At 44.0% G+C, this 20,169-nt stretch overlaps 1 protein-coding gene across 2 annotated transcripts in view; it reads left to right on the top strand.

Moving 5' to 3' along the window:
- LOC143766634 (gastrula zinc finger protein XlCGF66.1-like) overlaps window positions 1-20,169 on the top strand; it is an 80,964-nt gene that overhangs the window by 24,367 nt on the left and 36,428 nt on the right. For both annotated transcript variants that reach the window (XM_077254439.1, XM_077254440.1), the window contains exon 7: window positions 16,191-17,722. In XM_077254439.1, coding sequence (XP_077110554.1) covers window positions 16,191-16,978 — 788 coding nt within the window. In that variant the 3' untranslated portion in view covers window positions 16,979-17,722. The remainder of the gene's footprint in view (window positions 1-16,190; window positions 17,723-20,169) is intronic.

The raw sequence follows: 20,169 nt of genomic DNA on the forward strand, positions 1-20,169 counted from the left end.
AACTCCTGCAGCACCCGCCGCAAATCAGGGGAGATGGCAGACAGAATTACCCCTTCTTTGAGAATACCAGCCGGCTCAGGGATTTCCGGAGAATCAGGCACAAAACTCCTAGAAAGGGCATCAGCCTTCACATTCTTAGTACCCGGAAGGTAGGAGACCACAAAATCGAAACGGGAGAAAAACAGCGACCACCGAGCCTGTCTAGGATTCAACCGCTTGGCAGACTCGAGATAAGTCAGATTCTTGTGATCCGTCAAGACCACCACGTGGTGCTTGGCTCCCTCAAGCCAATGTCACCACTCCTCGAATGCCCACTTCATAGCCAGCAACTCCCGATTGCCAACATCATAATTACGCTCAGCAGGCGAAAACTTTCTAGAAAAGAAAGCACATGGCTTCATCACCGAACCATCAGAACTTCTGTGAGATAAAACAGCTCCTGCTCCAATCTCAGAAGCATCAACCTCAACCTGAAAAGGGAGCGAAACATCTGGCTGACACAACACAGGGGCCGAAGAAAAGCAACGTTTCAACTCCTGAAAAGCCTCAACAGCCGCAGAGGACCAATTCACCACATCAGCACCTTTCTTGGTCAAATCAGTCAAAGGTTTAACCGCACTAGAAAAGTTAGCGATGAAGCGACGGTAAAAATTAGCAAAGCCCAGGAATTTCTGAAGGCTCTTCACAGATGTAGGTTGAGTCCAATCATAAATGGCCTGAACTTTAACAGGATCCATCTCGATAGTAGAAGGGGAAAAAATGAAGCCCAAAAACGAAACCTTCTGTACTCCGAAGAGACATTTAGACCCCTTCACAAACAAGGAATTAGCACGAAGGACCTGGAATACCATTCTGACCTGCTTAACATGAGACTCCCAATCATCCGAAAAGACCAAAATATCATCCAAATATACAATCATGAATCTATCCAGATACCTTCGGAAGATGTCATGCATAAAGGACTGAAACACAGATGGAGCATTAGAAAGCCCAAACGGCATCACCAGGTACTCAAAATGGCCCTCGGGCATATTAAATGCTGTTTTCCATTCGTCGCCCTGTTTAATACGTACAAGATTATTCGCCCCTCGAAGATCTATCTTGGTGAACCAACTAGCCCCCTTAATCTGAGCAAACAAATCTGACAGCAGAGGCAAAGGATACTGAAATTTGACCGTGATTTTATTGAGAAGGCGGTAATCTATACAGGGTCTCAGAGAACCATCCTTCTTGGCTACAAAAAAGAACCCTGCTCCCAACGGTGACGAAGACGGGCGAATATGCCCTTTCTCCAAGGACTTCTTTATATAACTCCGCATAGCGGCGTGTTCTGGCACAGATAAATTGAAAAGTCGACCCTTAGGAAACTTACTACCAGGAATCAAATTAATAGCACAATCACAATCCCTATGAGGAGGTAGAGCACTGGATTTGGGTTCATCAAATACATCCCGGTAATCCGACAAGAACTCAGGGACTTCAGAAGGAGTGGAAGAGGAAATTGACATCAACGGAACATCGCCATGTACCCCTTGACAACCCCAACTAGACACAGACATTGATTTCCAATCCAATACTGGATTATGAACCTGTAGCCATGGCAAACCCAACACGACCACATCATGCAAATTATGCAACACCAAAAAGCGAATATCCTCCTGATGTGCAGGAGCCATGCACATGGTCAACTGAGTCCAGTACTGAGGTTTATTCTTGGCCAAAGGCGTAGCATCAATTCCCCTTAATGGAATAGGATACTGCAAAGGCTCCAAGGAGAAACCACAGCGCCTGGCAAACTCCAAGTCCATCAAATTCAGGGCAGCGCCTGAATCCACAAATGCCATAACAGAGTAGGACAACAAAGAGCAAATCAGAGTAACAGACAAAAGAAATTTAGGCTGTACAGTACCAATGGTGACAGACCTAGCGAACCGCTTAGTGCGCTTAGGGCAATCAGAAATAGCATGAGTGGAGTCACCACAGTAAAAACACAGCCCATTCTGACGTCTGTGTTTTTGTCGTTCAGTTCTGGTTAAAGTCCTATCACATTGCATAAGCTCAGGCCTCTGCTCAGAGGACACCACCAAATGGTGCACAACTTTGCGCTCGCGCAAACGCCGATCAATTTGAATGGCCAAGGACATTGATTCATTCAAACCAGCAGGCGTGGGGAACCCCACCATAACATCCTTAAGGTACCGTCACACTAAGCGACTTTGCAGCGATATAGACAACGATCCGATCGCTGGAGCATCGCTGTTTAGGTCGCTGTAGAGACGTGAAACACAGCAGCTCCACAACGATGCAGGAGCGATCCAGTGACGTAACGGTGACGCACTTATCGTTCTCACAGGTCGTTAGCTCCATGTTTAACATTGCTGGCATCGTTGCTTTTGCTGTCAAACACGACGATACACGCCGATCTGACGACCAAATAAAGTTCTGAACTTTCAGCAACGACCAGCGATATCACAGCGGGATCCAGATCGCTGCTGCGTGTCAAACACAACGATATCGCTATCCAGGACGCTGCAACGTCACGGATCGTTGTCGTTCTCGCTGCAAAGTCGCTTAGTGTGACAGTACCTTTAAGGGCTTCAGAAAGACCCTTTCTAAAAATTGCTGCCAGGGCACACTCATTCCATTGAGTAAGCACAGACCATTTTCTAAACTTCTGGCAATATACCTCCGCTTCATCCTGACCCTGACACAAAGCCAGCAAGATTTTCTCTGCCTGATCCACTGAATTCGGTTAGTCATACAGCAATCCAAGCGCCAGAAAAAACGCATCTACATTAAGCAATGCAGGATCTCCTGGCGCAAGGGAGAGTGCCCAGTCTTGAGGGTCGCCACGTAACAAAGAAATAATAATTTTTACTTGCTGAATAGGGTCACCAGAGGAGCGGGGTTTCAAAGCAAGAAACAGTCTACAATTATTTTTGAAATTCAAGAACTTAGATCTATCCCCAGAAAACAAATCAGGAATTGGAATTCTAGGCTCTAAAATCGGATTCTGAACTACATAATTTTGAATGCTTTGTACCCTTGCAGTGAGTTGATCCACACAAGAGGACAGACCTTGAATATCCATATCTACACCTGAGTCCTGAACCACCCAGAGGTTAAGGGGAAAAGAGAGACAAAACACACTGCAGAGAAAAAAAAATGGGTTCAGAAATTCTTATCCCTCTTTTGAGATGCATTAACACTTTGTGGGCCAGCTGTACTGTTATGGACCTGGTGGTTAGGTGCACCCGGAATGACCTGATGGTTAAACTCGAAATCGGGACAAGCTCTGGGGAAGTGGGAACTCTGCTGACCGCAAACCCTACTCCTATCACACACACTAGAAATAGCCGTGGAGCGTGCCTAACTCTTCCTAGACGCCTCTTCACAGCGTAAGAGCCAACTACCCCTAAAGATAGAAATAGAAGCCTTACCTTGCCTCAGAGAAATTCCCCAAAGGAAAAGGCAGCCCCCCACATATATTGACTGTGAGTTAAGAGGAAAGTCACAAACACAGGAATGAAACAGGTTTTAGCAAAGGAGGCCAGTCTTCACTAAATAGTCAGAGGATAGATAAAGGGAGCTATGCGGTCAGCACAAAAAACTACAAAAAACCACGCAGAGTATGCAAAAAGACCTCCGCACCGACTCACGGTGTGGAGGTGCAACTCTGCACCCCCAGAGCTTCCAGCTAGCAAGGAAATATCATGATAGCAAGCTGGATAAGAATTTAGCAGTACAAGAAATATATTCTGGAAGCAAAAACAACAAATGAACTGGCAGTGACTTAGCTTGTGCTGGAGTAGACAGGTCATCTGAGAAGTCCAAGAGAGATCTGAACCAATACTGATACATTGACAGCTGGCATGAAGTAACGATCTGAGTGGAGTTAAATAGGAAAGCCAGCCCAGCAATAAACGAGGGCAGCTGGGATAGTAAACCTCAAGGACCAGCAGTTCCACTCAAAGCCACCAGAGGGAGTCCAAGGACAGAACTCGCCAAAGTACCATTCATGACCACAGGAGGGAGTCCGAGAACGGAATTCACAACAGAAACCACCATGGAGGAGATGCATTAGCTCAGATTGGCCTCCTCCACACCCTCTGAGCTTAGAAGTTTTCCGCCGTTGCGTTTTTCTTAGACAGCAGAGGACAAATGTTAACAAAATGACCAGTTTTACCACAGTAAAAACAGGCTCCCTGCTTCCTGAGCACAGGGGCTCGATGCTTAACATGTGACACCCCTGCAATTTGCATAGGCTCCGTGGGCTCACCTGCAGCAACCTCACGTGAACCAAAACCCTCTCCCATAGGCGGCGTCTCATGCTCTCCCTGACGCAAACGGCGATCAATGCGGACAACAAGACTCATAGCGGAATCTAGAGAAGCAGGAGTCTCGTACATCTGGAGGGCTTTTTTAACCCTTCCAGAAACCCCATGAATAAACTGACTCCACAGCGTGGGATCATTCCATTGTGTGTCGACCGCCCAGCGGCGAAATTCAGAACAGTAATCCTCTGCAACACGCTCCCCCTGGCGAATAGCGCGTATCTTAGATTCTGCTAGAGCCATTCTGTCAGGATCATCGTAAATGTGTCCAAGAGCAGAAAAAAAACTCCACTGAGTTAAATGCAGCAGAATCAGATGGCAAAGAAAACGCCCATGCTTGGGAGTCCCCGTTTAGTAATGACAACACCATGCCCACACGCTGAGCCTCCTTACCTGAGGAGATCGGGCGCATACGAAAATATAGTTTGCAAGCTTCACGAAAATTAACAAATTTACTGCGTTCCCCAGCAAAACTTTCAGGTAAAGGAAACTTAGGCTCAGCAACTCTGCCTGTCGCTCCAGCTTGCACATTAGATACTGCTAGTCCCTGTTGCTGCACTGCCCCTCTCAACTCAGTGACCTGTAGGGACAGCGCCTCCAACTGGCGGGTTATGGAAGTCATGGGATCCATGGAATTCAAATAATACTGGCCGATTATAATGTCATGGGAAGCCTAGGTAGGCAAGAGCTAATAACCCGGGCCCCTGCGATTTCCCTCAGACTAGGGAAACCCTGACTGACCCTCTCCCAGAGTTTACACTGATGGTGTCCATGTCTGGGCCTCCACACTCACCCTGTCTCCTGTTTCAACCCTAGGCTGAAACCGCCACCCAGTGAAGAGACCACACACCAATACCCACAGTTAGCACAAACAAGGATAACGGAAAATATGAACCACGCCGCAGTCACACAGGAATACACTATAAGTGCACAGGGCAAAACAAATACAAATATAGGAAGGAGAAAATATGACAAAGGGAAATACACCACCAGATACGACACTCCTCCTAGACCACCACTCCAGACCGAGATGACCAAGCACAAGACAGAAGCTATAATCGGCAACTCCCAATGTTCAGCAGAACTATTTAAAGGCAGTGGGCGTGACCCAGCTTCCAATCCGAGCACCAGCTAAATTAACCCCGGACCAGCTAGATAAAATCTAGCCGACGCCACTGAGCGCACAGTGGACAAAAGCGGAATTACCGCTGTCTGTCAAACGCCCTAGTATGAACAGCGTCCGACATGACACTCGCATGGCCATATTAACAGAAAAATAAAAAAAGTTATGGCTCTGAGAAGAAGGGGAGTGAAAAATGAAAACGCAAAACTGAAAAAGGCTCTGGGGGTTAATTAAACACAGCTGGCCTCCAATGAAGGCGTAGAACCATCTCAAGGAGGATCACAAGGAAATGGACAGCATGTGACTTAAATATGAGTGTCTGAGCAAAGGGTCTGAATACTTATGACCATGTGATACTTGTTTTTCTTTTTTTATTAACCCCTTAAGCCCCGTGGGTGGTTTGCACGTTAATGACCAGGCCAATTTTTACAATTCTGACCACTGTCCCTTTATGAGGTTATAACTCTGGAACGCTTCAACGGATTTTGGCGATTCTGACATTGTTTTCTCGTGAGATATTGTACTTCATGTTAGTGGTAAAATTTATTCGATATAACTTGTGTTTATTTGTGAAAAAAATGGAAATTTGGCAAAAATTTTGAAAATTTCACAATTTTCCAACTTTAAATTTTTATGCCCTTAAATCACAGAGATATGTCATGCAAAATACTTAATAAGTAACATTTGCCACATGTCTACTTTACATCAGCACAATTTTGGAGCCAAATTTTTTTTTTGTTAGGGAGTTATAAGGGTTAAAAGTTGACCAGCAATTTCTCATTTTTACAACACCATTTTTTTTTAGGGACCACATCTCATTTGAATTCATTTTGAGGGGTCCATATGATAGAAAATACCCAAGTGTGACACCATTCTAAAAACTGCACCCCTCAAGCTGCTCAAAACCACATTCAAGAAGTTTATTAACCCTTCAGGTGTTTCACAGGAATTTTTGGAATGTTTAAATAAAAATGAACATTTAACTTTTTTTCACACAAAATTTACTTCAGCTCCAATTTGTTTTATTTTACCAAGGGTAACAGGAGAAAATGGACCCCAAAAGATGTTGTACAATTTGTCCTGAGTACGCCGATACCCCATATGTGGGGGTAAACCACTTTTTGGGCACATGACAGAGCTCTGAAGCGAAGGAGCGCCATTTGACTTTTCAATGCAAAATTGACTGGAATTGAGATGGGACGCCATGTTGCGTTTGGAGAGCCCCTGATATGCCTAAACATTGAAACCCGCCACAAGTGACACCATTTTGGAATGTAGACCCCTTAAGGAACTTATCTAGATGTGTGGTGAGCACTTTGACCCAACAAGTGCTTCACAGAAGTTTATAATGCAGAGCCGTAAAAATAAAAATCATATTTTTTCAGAAAAATGATCTTTTCGCCCCCAATTTTTTATTTTCCCAAGGGTAAGAGAAGAAATTGGACCCCAAAAATTGTTGTGCAATTTGTCCTGAGTACACTGATAACCCATATGTGGGTGTAAACCATTGTTTGGGTGCATGGCAGAGCTCGGAAGGGAAGGAGCGCCATTTGACTTTTCAATGCAAAATTGACTGGAATTGAGATGGGATGCCATGTTGCGTTTGGAGAGCCCCTGATGTGCCTAAACATTGAATCCCCCCACAAGTGACACCATTTTGGAAAGTAGACCCATTAAGGAACTTATCTAGATGTGTGGTGAGCACTTTGACCCAACAAGTGCTTCACAGAAGTTTATAATGCAGAGCCATAAAAATCATATTTTTTCACAAAAATGATCTTTTCACCCCCAATTTTTTATTTTCCCAAGGGTAAGAGAAGAAATTAGACCACAAAAGTTGTTGGTCAATTTGTCCTGAGTACAACGATACCCCATATGTGGGGGTAAACCACTGTTTGGGCGCATAGCAGAGCTCGGAAGGGAAGAAGCGCCATTTGACTTTTCAATGCAAAATTGACTGGAATTGAGATGGGACACCATGTCGCGTTTGGAGAGCCCCTGATGTGCCTAAACATTAAAACCCCCACAAGTGACACCATTTTGGAAAGTAGCCCCCTAAGGAACTTATCTTGATGTGTTTTGAGAGCTTTGAATCCCCAAGTGTTTCACTACAGTTTATAACGCAGAGCCGTGAAAATAAAAAAAATTTTTTTTTCAGAAAAATGATTTTTTAGCCCCCAGTTTTGTATTTTCACAAGGGTAACAGGATAAATTGGACTCCAAAAGTTGTTGTCCAATTTGTCCTGAGTACGCTGATACCCCATATGTGGGGGGAACCACTGTTTGGGCACATGGCAGAGGTCGGAAGGGAAAGAGCGCCATTTGGAATGCAGACTTAGATGGATTGGTCTGCAGGTGTCACGTTGCATTTGCAGAGCCCCTGATGTAGCCAAACAGTACAACCCCCCACAAGTGACCCCATATTGGAAACTGGACCTCCCGAGGAACTTATCTAGATGTGTTTTGAGAGCTTTGAACCCCCAAGTGTTTCACTACAGTTTATAACGCAGAACCGTGAAACTAAAAATTCTTTTTTTTTTTCAGAAAAATGATTTTTTAGCCCCCAGTTTTATATTTTCACAAGGGTAACAGGATAAATTGGACTCCAAAAGTTGTTGTCCAATTTGTCCTGAGTACGCTGATACCCCATATGTGGGGGGGAACCACTGTTTGGGCGCATGGCAGAGCTCGGAAGGGAAAGAGCGCCATTTGGAATGCAGACTTAGATGGATTGGTCTGCAGGCGTCACGTTGCATTTGCTGAGCCCCTGATGTACCCAAACAGTACAACCCCCCACAAGTGACCCCATATTGGAAACTAGACCTCCCGAGGAACTTATCTAGATGTGTTGTGAGAACTTTGAAACCCCCAAGTGTTTCACTACAGTTTACAACGCAGTGCCGTGAAAATAAAAAATCCTATTTTTCCCACAAAAATGATTTTTAGCCCCCCAAATTTTTATTTTCCCAGAGATAACGAGAACTTGGACCAAAAAAGTTGTTGTCCAATTTGTCCCGAGTACACTGATGCCCCATATGTTGGGGTAAACCCCTGTTTGGGCGCACGGGAGAGCTCGGAAGGGAAGGAGCACTGTTTTACTTTTTCAACGCAGAATTGTCTGGAATTGAGATCGGATGCCATGTCGCGTTTGGAGAGCCCCTGATGTGCCTGAACAGTGGAAACTCCCCAATTCTACCTGAAACTAATCCAAACATACCCCTAGCCCTAATCCCACCTGTAACCCTAACCACACCCCTAACCCTGACACACCCCTAATTCTAATCTCAACCCTAATCCCAACCGTAAATGTAATCCAAACCCTAACACTAACTTTAGCCCCAACCCTAACTTTATCCCCAACCCTAACTTTAGCCCCACCCTAACTTTAGCTCCAACCCTAGCCCCAACCCTAACCCTAGCCCTAACTCTAGCCCTAACCCTAGCCCTAACCCTAGCCCTAGCTCTAGCCCTAACCCTAGCCCTAGTGTTGTGAACTCCGTTTTCAGGCTCCCTCTTGTGATCACAGGTGGTATTGTGTGACTTTGGTTTTTGGGCTCCCCCTGGTGGCTTGTTTATTATCCTGCGGGTCTGTGGCTGGATCCGCTGCCTCGTTATTCACCAGGGAGGCTCCTATTTAGCACTGCTTCACTTCCACTTGTTGCCGGCTGTCAATGTATTCAGTGCTTTTCTGATTACTCCTGATTATGTTCGTTTTCTGCCTCTTCAGGAGAAGCTAAGTTCTGTTTGAATATTTTTTGCTCATCTGTCTGCAATATGATTTCTGTGTATGATGAGTTTAATCCAGCTTGCTAAAATGTGATTTCTTGCTGCTGGTAAGCTCTGGGGTACGGAGTTGCTTCCCCCGCACCGTTAGTTGGTGCGGGGGCTCGAGCAATCTCTGCGTGGATATTTTGAATAGGGTTTTTTATTGACCGCACAGTTCCCTTCCTATTTTCTGCTATCTAGTGTTAGCGGGCCTCATTTGCTAAATCTATTTCATCTCTGCGTTTGTGCTTTCCCCTTTACTCACCGTTAATATTTGTGGGGGCTATTCTATATCTTTGGGGTCATTTCACTGAGGCAAGCGTGGACTTTCTTTCCCTCCAGGAATAGTCAGTTTCTCAGGCCGTGAAGAGACGTCTAGGATTTTTAGGTAACGTTCCACGGCTACCTATAGTTGTGTGTGGATAGGATCAGGTTGCGGTCAATCTAGTTACCACTTCCCCAGAGCTAGTCGTCTGTTTAGTTACTTAGCTAGTCAGACCTGCGATCCTTGCCACTAGGATCATAACACCCTAGCCCTAACCCTAACCCTAGCCCTAACCCTAGCCCTAACTAAGGGGGTGATGAAGGGGGGTTTGATTTACTTTTATAGCGTTTTTTATATCGGATTTTTATGATTGGCAGCTGTCACACACTAAAAGACGCTTTTTATAGCAAAAAAGTTTTAAGACCTATAATTTTTCCGTATTTTGGTCCACAGAGTCATGTGAGGTCTTGTTTTTTGCGGGACGAATTGACGTTTTTATTGGTAACATTTTCGGACATGTGACAGTTTTTGATCACTTTTTATTCCGATTTTTGTGAGGCAGAATTACCAAAAACCAGCTATTCATTAATTTCTTTTTGGGGAGGCGTTTATACCATTCTATGTTTGGTAAAATTGATAAAGCAGTTTTATTCGTCGGGTCAGTACGATTACAGCGATATCTCATTTATATCATTTTTTTATGTTTTGTCGCTTTTATACGATAAAAGCTATTTTATAGAAAAAATAATTATTTTGGCATCGCTTTATTCTGAGGACTATAACTTTTTTATTTTTTTGGTTATGATGCTACATGGCGGCTCGTTTTTTGCGGGACAAGATGACGTTTTCAGCGGTACATGGTTATTTATATCCGTCTTTTTAATTGCGTGTTATTTCACTTTTTGTTTGGCGGTATGATAATAAAGCGTTGTTTTTTGGCTCGTCTTTTTTTTTTTTTTCTTACGGTGTTCACTGAAGGGGTTAACTAGTGGGACAGTTTTATAGGTTGGGTCATTACGGACGCGACGATACTAAATATGTGTACTTTTATTGTTTTTTTTTTTTTAGATAAAGAAATGTATTTATGGGAATAAAAATTTTTTTTTTCTTTATTTAGGATTTTTTTTTTTTTTTTTACACGTGTGGAAATTTTTTTTTTTTACTTTGTCCCAGGGGGGGGGACATCACAGATCGCCGATCTGATAGTGTGCACAGCACTCTATCAGATCGGCGCTCTCACTCACATCGCTGCAGGCTGCAGCTTTCATCTGCAGCCTGCTCCGGACCCAGAAGTCCTCCCTGCAGGACCCGGATGCAGCCCCACGGCCATTTTGGATGCGGGGCCTGCAGGGAGGAGACGCTCGGTACAAGGTGAGTACATCACCTTGTACCGATCGTCTCGGAAGCCCGCAGGGAGCCCCCTCCCTACGCGATGCTTCCCTGTACCTCCGGTACACCGCGATCATGTTTGATCGCGGTGTGCCGGGGGTTAATGTGCCTTGGGCGGTCCGTGACCGCTCCTGGCACATAGTGCCGGATGTCAGCTGCGACAGGCAGCTGACACCCGGCCGCGATCGGCCGCGCTCCCCCCGTGAGCGCGGCCGATCGGCTATGACGTACTATCCCGTCACTGGGAATTAAGTCCCAGGTCACCTTGACGGGATAGTACGTCATATGGGATTAAGGGGTTAAATTTGCAAAAATTTCTACGTTTCTGATTTTTTTCAGTCAAGATGGGGTGTAGAGTGTACATTAATGAGAAAAAAATGAACTTTTTCTAATTTACCCAATGACTGCAATGAAACAAAGAGTGAAAAATTTAAAGGGGTCTAAATACTCTGTACCCACTGTACATTTATTCACGCCTGCAGGAGATGTGTTGGCATGGCTCGAGCCCTGGTTTCATGGATTCACTCCACGTCATAAATTCCATTGTTTTTGATCCTAAGGAATTCAGCTTACTGCACAATCTCTCCATAAATGGGGAGCACTATTAGTTTCTATACTCTTGTGGTCAGGACTCATAGTAGCGCCAATGGTCCTCCATAAATGAGAGCAACACCGGTTTAGTGTTGGAGTTCCCCCTCATACATACTGTATGTTGTTGTTGAGGATGTAACTTTTTTTTTATTTTTTGTTACATGTTCATTCTGTATGATAGTTTGATTGTGGTGGGATCGGCCTGCCTCACTTAACTGAGTCTGTAACTCCTTGGTTGTCAGGGCCGGCTCCAGGTTTTTGAGGGTCCCGGGCGAAAGAGTCTCAGTGGGCCCCCCTTTAACACATACCATGATTCATGATCGCATATAACACAGCCATGTAGTATATAACACAGCCCACGTAGTATATAACACAGCCAGGCAGCATATAACACAGCCATGTAGTATATAACAGCCCACGTAGCATATAACAGCCCACGTAGTATATAGAACAGCCATCTAGTATATAGCACAGCCCACGTAGCATATAACAGCCCATATGGTATATAGCACAGCCACATAGTATATAACACGGCCCATGCAGTATATAGAATAGCCATGTAGTATATAGCACAGACATGTAGTATACAGCACAGCCCCCCTCCCCCCAAGAATGGCCCCATAGTCCAGTACTCACTGTTATAGTTACAAAAAAAAAAAAACACTCCTCACACCTCAACGTGCCCGCGCTGCTCCCTGCTTCGGTCTCGGCGGCTGCCGCTGCACTGCCTGACACACAGCGAGTGCACGATGACGTCATCGCGCACCCGCAGTGGCAGTGTCAGAGGCAGAGTGGGGTATGATGGGAGAGGGAGCGTCAGGTGACGCTCTCTCCTCCATCATTTGCTTTGAACTTTACCGACAGACACCGGTATAGTTCAATGCGGCGGCGGAGTTGGAGCTTGCGACAGGCAGGCCCCCTGCCTCACAGGGGCCCCATAGCAGCTGTGTGATGTGCCGCTAGCTGAGGGCCCCTGGGGGAGCGGGGACCCTAGGCACTGGCAGCTGCCTGCCCCTAACACCAGCCCTGAATGGGCCCCCTTGTCTCGCCAGGGTCCCGGCACTTGCCCGGGTACGCTGGGTGCTGACGCCGGCCCTGCTGGTAGTGTTTAAAAAAATATTTCAATTACCTCTTCCAAATGCCTGAGCTCGAAATTTAAGATCCCTCAGCTCTGCACTATTATAAAAAGTTTTATTTAAATTTCTAATATTTCTTCTTGACATTCATCGGACAGAAAATATTGGTTCCTACGATAGTTTATATTGCTTAGAGCCACCGAGTCCCATACTCCAATTGCTCCAGAGAAGTTTCACCACTACTCATTTTCTTTCCTGAGGATGATTGTTAAGCTTGATCATTTCAGTAGATGTGTTATTGTCTATATTCACAGTTTTGCCCATTACCCTTTAACTTCTTTAACCCCTCTACATGGATTTGGACTTACACAGAGACCCCTAGGCTTGGGGCACAGTGTTACCTACTGTTCTGTGGAGTAAGATGGGAAGAAGAATAGACAGATAACCGTGTCAGAACCAGGAGGCCAGAGAAAATACTAACTCAGGAGACATAGGAGTAGTCAGTAAACAGGCCGGGGTCACAACAGGAAACAAATACACAAGCCGGGAGCTGAGCACAGAGGACTGAACTAGAGGAGATCAAGGCTGTATCTGGCAGATTCCGGCAATATTCTTCAAGCTGTAGTAAGGTGTGGTGCTTTCGAAGTCCAATTCTAATTGCCCAAGGTGTTGGCAATCTCAGGCGGACATATTGCGTGTGCTTTGGCATTGTCCCAGATTGTCCTCCTATTGGATTGTAGTGTTGAACTGCATTGGAGTGGTGTATGGGTACGTTATCCCTAGGGATCCATTGATATGTATATTAGGGTATGTGGAGGAAATATTAACTGACAATACAACTAAAATTATAATTGCAAGATTATCGTTTGCTGCAAGGAAACTGATTGCAAAATATTGGGTTAGAGAGGAGCCTCCGTCCAGACGTCAATTCATTGCTCAAACAAACCACACACATAACTGAGCTTGAGAAAAGCATTTACACCTCTACAAGAGGCACTCTTTATGGCACGAAAGGTGTTGGCGTTACAGAGGATGGGTGGTTCTTGCCCATTATCCCATATGAACGAACACTATACCAGAATAGAGGATGTTCAGGCAAATTTGATAACATCTGGGGCAGATGGAACTCCTCTTATCATACTCTATAGTCTACAATAATTTAATATTTGTGCAAGAAGCTGGGTTTACGGTTTCAGGGATATTGCTTAAAAGGTGAAATTTATGTGGAATTTTCTTTTTGGCGACGTACTACTATAAGTAGTTAATGTTATATTATAGGAGTTTTATAAGGCATTAGTGATTGACATACACCATCTGTTATTCTTGCAATATTTTAGACGTGGTGACACACTGCAATTATCTGTACTTCATGTTATAACTGATAATGATGGACACGAACGCAAATGTGTGTATTGTATGATTTATTCTGAAAATTAATAAACACATTTTTTTTTTCAAAAAAAGCATTTACACCAGGAGGGACAAGCTGGATTTCTTCCATAAATTATGACATCCGTGGTTGGATAGGATCAATGTTATACCAGTATATAGTATTATAGAGTACAACTTATGGTAAACTGGAACTCTGTTTGATATTGTCAACTATAGACGAATTATTGTTTGCTCCTGATATGGTCTCCATCGGGGGGTTAATTTACTGTAAAACATAAGATGAGTATGAACATGTGATCTGTTGTAAATCTTGTTAACGTTGATACAAATTTATCTGATTAAAAAAGGTGTGGTGCTTTCCAATTGGCTAAAACAGGGAAGAGATTACTGCAGCTGAATACACACACACACCCATACTGCCAGACTGGATGGTACTACATATACCAGGCACCCTAATCTTAGTGGCTGGGAAGAGCCTGCACCGCCTAGAGCTTCTGGTTCCAACCCCACCTCTGTTACTAGCATCGCCTGCAGAATTACTAAGCCGCGTCTGGTGTCCAAAGCAGACATTGCAGGAGCAGATCGCAGAGGAGATGGGGCACACCATTTGCAGAATCCCTAATATGACAAAATTGTAGAAAACCAGAACAGAAAAAATCGCCTTAAACCCCTTTGACCTCGGACGGGATAGTACGTCCGAGGTCAGAACCCCCGCTTTGATGTGGCCTCCGGCGGTGATCCCGCATCAAAGCCTGCTCAAAACAGCTGACATGTGCTCGCAATAGCGGTGGGTGGATTCACGATCCACCCGCCTATTAACTAGTTAAATGCCACTGTCAAACGCTGACAGCAGCATTTAACTAGCGCTTCCGGACGTCGGGCCGAAAATGCGTGCATTGCTGACCCCCGTTACGTGATCTGGGGTCAGCAATGCGTCGGCATGACAACCAGAGGTCTATTGAAGACCTCTATGGTTGTTGATGCCTGATTGCTGTGAGCGCTACCCTGTGGTCAGCACTCATAGCAATGCAGTAAATCTACTACATAGGAGAAATCTGAGCATAGCTCCTATGTAGCAGAGCCGATCAAGTTATGCTAGCTTCCAGCCTCCCATGGAGGCTATTGAAGCATGGCAAAAGTAAAAAAAAAGTTTTAAAAAATAAAAAATATATATAAAAGTTTAAATCACCCCCCTTTTGACCCTATTCAAAATAAAAAAAAAATCAAATATCCACATATTTGGTATCGCCAGGTTCAGAATCGCCCGATCTATCAATAAAAAAAGATTAACCTGATCGCTAAATGGTGTAGAGAGAAAAAAATTGAAATGTCAGAATTACGATTTTTTTGGTCACCGCGACATTGCATTAAAATGCAATAACGGGCGATCAAAAGAAAGTATCTGCACCAAAATGGTATCATTACAAACGTCAGCTCAGCACACAAAAAATAAGCCATCACCCAACCCTAGATCACGAAAAATGGAGATACTACAGGTATGGGAAAATTGCGCAATTTTTTTTTAGCAAAGTTTGGAATTTTTTTTTACCACTTAGATAAAAAAATAACCTAGACATGTTTGGTGTCTATGAACTCATAATGACCTGGAAAATCATAATGTCGGGTCAGTTTTAGCATTTAGTGAACCTAGCTAAAAAGCCAAACAAAAAAACAAGTGTGGGATTGCACTTTTTTGAAATTTCACCGCACTTGGAATTTTTTTCCCATTTTCTAGTACACGACATGCTAAAACCAATAATGTCGTTCAAAAGTGCAACTCGTCCCGCAAAAAATAATCCCTCACATGGCCTTATTGACGGAAAAATAAAAAAGGTATGGCTCTTGGAAGGAGTAGAGCAAAAAAACGAAAACGTAAAACCGAAAAAAGCTGGGGTCATGAAGGGGTTAAAGTGACTCTATTTTGTAAATTATAACACTCAATAAATTATAGAAATAGTGACTATTTTGACTCCACTTGCAGTTTCCAGATATTACCCAACACATAGTGCCCAGATTGTGCTCCAGGAGATACACATGCCACAAGATAAGTGGATTCTTCTCACTATAGTAATGCCGAAAGCATTGATGCTTAATGTGGTTTGAGCACAGTCTAGTAAACTGTCATTGTCTTGGTGAATAATTCAATAATTTTGCATAACTTGCCATTTTTACAGACCGTTTAAGTAGAAATGTTCAAAAATATAGAATTCAAGGATATTTTATTCTAAAATAATAATTGGTTTTATTCTTGGCAGATGACCGTACCAGGAGATCAGCAGGACAGCCGACATCTTCAATGTTTAAATCAGATAATCTTGAGATCCCACAGGATACAATTGAAGTGAATGCCATTACTCCATACATACCATCATCCCTTCACAGCAAAGATCTGTCATCTGATCATTTGGAACAGGTCCTGTCTCACACAGGAGAGAAGCCTTTTTCTTGTTCAGAATGTGGGAAATGTTTTACAGATAAAAATGTTCTTATCAGACATCATAGATCTCACACAGGGGAGAAGCCTTTTTCCTGTTCAGAATGTGGGAAATGTTTTACCCAAAAAGGAAATCTTGTTAGCCACCAGAAAACCCACACAGGGGAGAAGCCTTTTTCATGTTCAGAATGTGGGAAATGTTTTACCCAAAAAGCAAATCTTGCTAGCCACCAGAAAACCCACACAGGGGAGAAGCCTTTTTCCTGCTCAGAATGTGGGAAATGTTTTAACAGGAAGACGATTCTTGATAGCCACCAGAAAACCCACACAGGGGAGAAGCCTTTTTCCTGTTCAGAATGTGGGAAATGTTTTAACAGGAAGACGATTCTTGTTAGCCACCAGAAAACCCACACAGGGGAGAAGCCTTTTTCCTGTTCAGAATGTGGGAAATGTTTTAACCAGAAAACGCATCTTGTTACCCACCAAAGAACACACACAGGGGAGAAGCCTTTTTCATGTTCAGAATGTGGGAAATGTTTTGTGAAGAAACCATCTCTCTCTAGCCACCAAAGAATTCACACAGAGGAGAAGCTTTTTTTATGTTCTTAATTGTGTTTACATAGTCACATACAAGTGCTTCTCACTAAATTAGAATATTATCAAAAAGTTAATTTATTTCAGTTCTTAAATGCAAATAGTGTAACTCATATTATATAGAGTCATTACAGAGTGATATATCTCGTGTTTATTTCTGTTGATGACTATATCCTATAGCCAATGAAAAGCCAAAAGTCATTATGTCAGTAAATTAGAATAAAAACACCTGCAGTGGCTTCCTAAACGTTTTAAAAAGGTCTCTTGGTCTGTTTCAGTAGGCTCCACAATCATGAGGAAGACTGCTGACTGGACAGATGTCTAGAAGGCAGTCATTGACACACTCCAGAAGGAGGGTAAGCCACTGTAAAATATTAGTATTTCAATAATAATAAAAAAAATACAGATTAGTTAACATATGCAGATTCTAACTAGCAAATAGATACTCTGGATAGTGAGGGACTGAGTTATTCTGAGGATTTTGGCCGATACATCTGTTCTCTGTTTGTCAGAACTATAGGGCTTTTGTCAGAACTGTCAATATGTGGCTATTTGGAGATAATAAATGGTTCTTAAAGGTCACAGGCTATATGCTTAAGCATTTCAAAATGAGGTAATGTACAAATAACTAATATTCATATTCCACAAGTTACTAGTGTTCTTCTAATATAGTAGAGGCTATGAACATAGCGGCAGATCACCATATGTGGTTATGAGACAGCAAAAATAGAAACCAATGTAAGTCTATGGGTCAAAATAGTACATAAACCGACCTAACTCCTGTTCAGACAGATCTCTCTGTCATGATCTCTGCAGGCAGAGATCATAGCAAGCCTATAGAGGGACAAGCTCTCGGAAGATGGAACTATACTGACCATGAACTAAGCCTGCCGCGCAACTAGAAATAGCCAGGTAGCATTTCCTATTTATCGCTAGATGCCCAGCTCTGGCCTAAGACCTAAATAGCTAGCAGAGGGAAATATAAGACCTGGCTCACCTCTAGAGAAATATTTCCAAAGAAGACAGTAGCCCCCCACATATAATGACGGTGAGTTCAGATGAAACAACAAACGCAGCAGGAAAATAGTCTTAGCAAATTTGAGGTCCGCTTACTAGATAGCAGAAGACAGATAGTATACTTTCATGGTCAGCAGAAAAACACTAACAAAACACCATCCAGAGATTACCTTAAACTCTGGCATTAACTCATAACGCCAGAGTAGCAATCCCTGATCAACGAGAGCTTTCCAGACACAGTAACAAAACTTCAGCTGTGAACTGGAACAAATAGGCAAAACAAAACAAGGACAAAAGTCCAACTTATCTAGTAGTAGTCTAGAAGCAGGAACAAGCACTGAGAGGCATCAGATAACATTGTTGACCGGCAAGAAACCACCAGAGAAATGAGCTTAAATAGCGACACCCACTACTGATGGAACCAGGTGAAACAGGAAAGAGGATGACAAGTCCAATTCCACAAGCGGCCACCGGGGGAGCCCAGAATCCAAATTCACAACAGTACCCCCCCCTCAAGGAGGGGGCACCGAACCCTCACCAGATCCACCAGGGCGACCAGGATGAGCCCTATGGAAGGCACGAACAAGATCAGAAGCATGAACATCAGATGCATTGACCCAAGAATTATCCTCCTGGCCGTAACCCTTCCAGTTAACCAGATACTGGAGTTTCCGTCTGGAAACACGAGAGTCCAAAATTTTCTCCACAACGTACTCCAACTCACCCTCAACCAACACCGGAGCAGGAGGCTCAACTGAAGGTACAACAGGTACCTCATACCTGCGCAATAACGACCGATGAAAAACGTTATGAATGGAAAAGGACGCAGGGAGGTCCAAACGGAAAGAAACAGGATTAAGAATCTCCAATATTCTATAAGGGCCGATGAACCGAGGTTTAAACTTAGGAGAAGAGACCCTCATAGGGACAAAACGAGAAGACAACCACACTAAATCTCCAACACAAAGCCGAGAACCAACACGACGATGACGGTTGGCAAAACGCTGAGTCTTCTCCTGGGACAACTTCAAATTGTCCATAACCTGCCCCCAGATGTGATGCAATCTCTCCACCACCGCATCCACTCCAGGACAATCCGAGGATTCCACCTGACCGGAGGAAAATCGAGGGTGAAACCCCGAATTACAGAAAAACGGGGACACCAAGGTGGAAGAACTGGCCCGATTATTGAGGGCGAACTCTGCCAATGGCAAAAAAGCAACCCAATCATCCTGGTCAGCAGAGACAAAACACCTCAGATATGTCTCAAGGGTCTGATTAGTCCGCTCGGTCTGGCCATTAGTCTGAGGGTGAAAAGCAGATGAAAAAGACAAATCTATGCCCATCCTAGCACAGAATGCCCGCCAAAATCTAGACACAAATTGGGTACCTCTGTCAGAAACAATATTCTCAGGAATACCGTGCAATCGGACAACATTCTGAAAAAACAGAGGAACCAACTCAGAAGAAGAAGGCAACTTGGGCAGAGGAACCAAATGGACCATTTTAGAGAAACGGTCACAGACCACCCAGATGACAGACATCTTCTGGGAAACAGGCAGATCTGAAATAAAATCCATCGAGATGTGTGTCCAAGGCCTCTTAGGAATAGGCAAGGGCAACAGCAGTCCGCTAGCCCGAGAACTACAAGACTTGGCCCGAGCACAAACGTCACATGACTGCACAAAGACTCGCACATCTCGTGACAGGGAAGGCCACCAGAAGGATCTTGCCACCAAATCCCTGGTACCAAAAATTCCGGGATGACCTGCCAATGCAGAAGAATGTACCTCAGAGATGACTCTGCTGGTCCAATCATCCGGAACAAACAGTCTATCAGGCGGACAACGATCCGGTCTATCCGCCTGAAACTCTTGCAAGGACCGCCGCAGATCAGGAGAAACGGCCGACAAAATTACTCCCTCCCTAAGGATACCTGTGGGTTCAGAATTACCAGGAGAGTCCGGGTCAAAACTCCTAGAAAGGGCATCTGCCTTAACATTCTTAGAACCCGGTAGGTATGACACCACAAAATTAAAGCGAGAAAAAAATAAAGACCAGCGCGCCTGTCTAGGATTCAGGCGTCTGGCAGTCTCAAGATAAATCAAATTTTTGTGGTCAGTCAATACCACCACCTGATGCCTAGCCCCCTCGAGCCAATGGCGCCACTCCTCAAACGCCCACTTCAT

This window comes from Ranitomeya variabilis, chromosome 4 (assembly GCF_051348905.1).
Source record: "Ranitomeya variabilis isolate aRanVar5 chromosome 4, aRanVar5.hap1, whole genome shotgun sequence".
Classification (NCBI taxonomy): domain Eukaryota; kingdom Metazoa; phylum Chordata; class Amphibia; order Anura; family Dendrobatidae; genus Ranitomeya; species Ranitomeya variabilis.